The 2,548-nt window shown below is 39.4% G+C and overlaps 1 protein-coding gene across 1 annotated transcript; it reads right to left on the reverse strand.

Annotated features, from left to right (window-relative positions):
* Nucleotides 1-546: 546 nt before the first annotated feature.
* Nucleotides 547-2,072, reverse strand: LOC145407171 (NADH dehydrogenase [ubiquinone] 1 alpha subcomplex subunit 1-like). The gene is made up of 3 exons (XM_080278195.1): nucleotides 1,864-2,072; nucleotides 999-1,085; nucleotides 547-689 (listed from the first exon to the last, which is right to left on the reverse strand). Exons 1-3 carry the CDS (start codon nucleotides 1,960-1,962, stop codon nucleotides 654-656), a joined length of 222 nt encoding a protein of 73 aa, XP_080134321.1. The 5' UTR covers nucleotides 1,963-2,072; the 3' UTR covers nucleotides 547-653.
* Between the last annotated feature and the right edge of the window lie 476 nt (nucleotides 2,073-2,548).

Consider the following 2,548-nt stretch of genomic DNA (forward strand, 5'->3'; position numbering starts at 1 on the left):
GGGAAATAGCTTCATTGCCACCCACAGTGCAATAGGTTGGGGTGTGGGAACTGACAAGGAAAAAGTCAGAATTTAGATATTTAGAGGGGAGGAGGTGTAAAGCCCAACATAGATTAGGGTGTTTTATGGCGTCATATTATTGTGTAAAATTGCTGTCTATCTTGAAAGTTGATCTGTAATGGGATTAGTGCTAGGATATGCTGCTAGCCACATGGAAGTGGTATGAAAGGGATGTTAAGCCAGAGTACAGTAATGTATTGTTCTGCCACCGAGCGATGGGATAGATGAGAGAGGGGAATGTGGGTTGGAGGAAGGGGAGTGAAATGGCAGAGGGCTGGACAATGTAGAGATGCAGATAGATAAAACCCTGGGCAGTATATTTGAGCTGGCTGGGACACCTGTTCATTCTATCCAGGAATTTGTATTACAGGCTGCAGAGGGATGGTGATGATGGTGGTGGTGGTGAGACTTCATACAGTTTAAAGACACATACAACACTCTCTTACTCCACAAGTCAAGGTAAGGAAGATAAATTCACAGTAATATTACCTAGTTTATTAGAAACATAGTAAGTGTTTACAACTTAAGAGGATAAATTTATATATACAGTGATGCCATACACATGTATGCCATACACATATATATCGCCGTGGTTACTTCTCCTCTTCATCTGGGATGTTTTCCAAACCCTGTAGGGGAATAATGAGAGGGAGTATTAGATTATGGTAGGTTGGAATTTATTTTAATGACGTCTTGATTATTATGGAGTTTTAGACTAACCAGTGCATTTGTGTAGCCACCCCAGGGAGCATGGGACAGTGATTAAATACAGTTACACCCATTTCCAACGAGCTAGGTCATATTAACTCTTTCTTGCCACCTTTGCACCCTCCCTGTCTCTGTCTCTTTCTCTCATATGCCACCTGCACTCTCTCTCTCTCTCATATGCCACCTTTGCACCCTCCCTGTCTCTCTACTACTATATCTATATCACTCACCACATGCTTGTATCCACTGCCAGTCAGCCGCTCATCCCTCAGGAACATCGCACGCTGCCAGTCGTACTGAAGTTCACGCTGGTAAATCTGTTAAAGGGAGACTCACTTTTAGCTCATATTCAAAGTGACTGGATATTTCAAAAACACCTCTTTCTAAGCAATTTATCTTGAATATTACACCTCAGTATTATCTTTTATTCTGTTTATGGGCTTTTAGTACTAATATTGAAGCAAATATCAAAATGACATAGGCAGAAATAGTTGGAAGGGGAAGAGGTGCTGGGAAGTGTCTGTATGTACTTATGTGACTAATTTAAATATTAACATGGTTTGTGTTGATAATATATAGGTGGAAAATAAAGGACAGACTGCTAAAGATGTTATACGAAATCTGACCCATTAAAGTGCAGCCCTTAGCCCTACTACATGCAGTAGTTTGAAATGATTTTTTTTTTTTTTTAATAATATTCAGATGACATTCTAACCACAATTTGATGCTTTACATATCCCATAAGCATACATATCCCATAAGCATACAATCATTATTTTACCATAAGCCAAAACAAAATACATGGGAGGGTTTTGATGGTATGTACAAAAATTTACGTCACTGATGTTCCTGGTATCTCTTCTACTGTGTTAAATCTTCTGACCTTTGCTGAAGAAAAATACAATGAAGGTGATTTGCAACTGCAGGGTGCAATCAAGGGCTACCAAATCTGTGGATGCTAGTCACGAAGATGTGCAATGGGAAGGAAGTTGAACCACAGAATTGTAATATTCTGCCACTGACCTACGGAAAATTACCTTTAAAAGGGCAAAATTCTAAGCTAAATTAAGATCAAGAACTACAACAGCGACTTACATTGCCATAGACCAATTTGTGCAGACCAGCAATGAACAGCGCTGGTACACCCAACACCCCAGTCACGATGGCAAAGCTGGGGATGATGTTATACCACATCCTGGCAGGAAAGGCAGGAAAAAAAGCCAAAAATGTGACCCACTGCACTCTCAGCTGCAGACGGCCGGGGTGTTCGGTTACCTTAGTCGATGAAGTGGACCTATTTTACATATTTTGTCCTTCTAAGAATCTGAACATCCTTATAAATGACATATAATACCTCTAGATTATTGAATCTATACGTAGAACTATGTAATTTTCTCCTGTTTAACCTCACTTGGACCCTTATTTAGTATACGTAAAAGAATCGGACAAGCTTTATTTTCCTCCGTCTGAGCACAGCAAAACAAAAGAATCCCCATTAATTCTAGTAATTTAGATATTAATAACATTTTGCTTTCGGAAGATGATGTTGGCCTTTTTCTTTTGCATGCAGATAACACACAATATCCATATGGCAACAGTGATGAGGTGAACTACGCTATGGCGAATAAGCAATGGCATTAAAGTATCCCAGCGTAGTAATTATACCATCGTGAATTCGTACCTACTATACTATTGAACATATTTGAAGCTAACAAGACTTCATCCAATAAAAGTTGGCCAATAGGTGTTTTAACTATTTTACCGTAGTCCCATACTCAAG

This window comes from Coenobita brevimanus, chromosome 72 (assembly GCF_032717465.1).
Source record: "Coenobita brevimanus isolate Jiangsu-jjx chromosome 72, ASM3271746v2, whole genome shotgun sequence".
NCBI classification, from domain to species: Eukaryota; Metazoa; Arthropoda; class Malacostraca; order Decapoda; family Coenobitidae; genus Coenobita; species Coenobita brevimanus.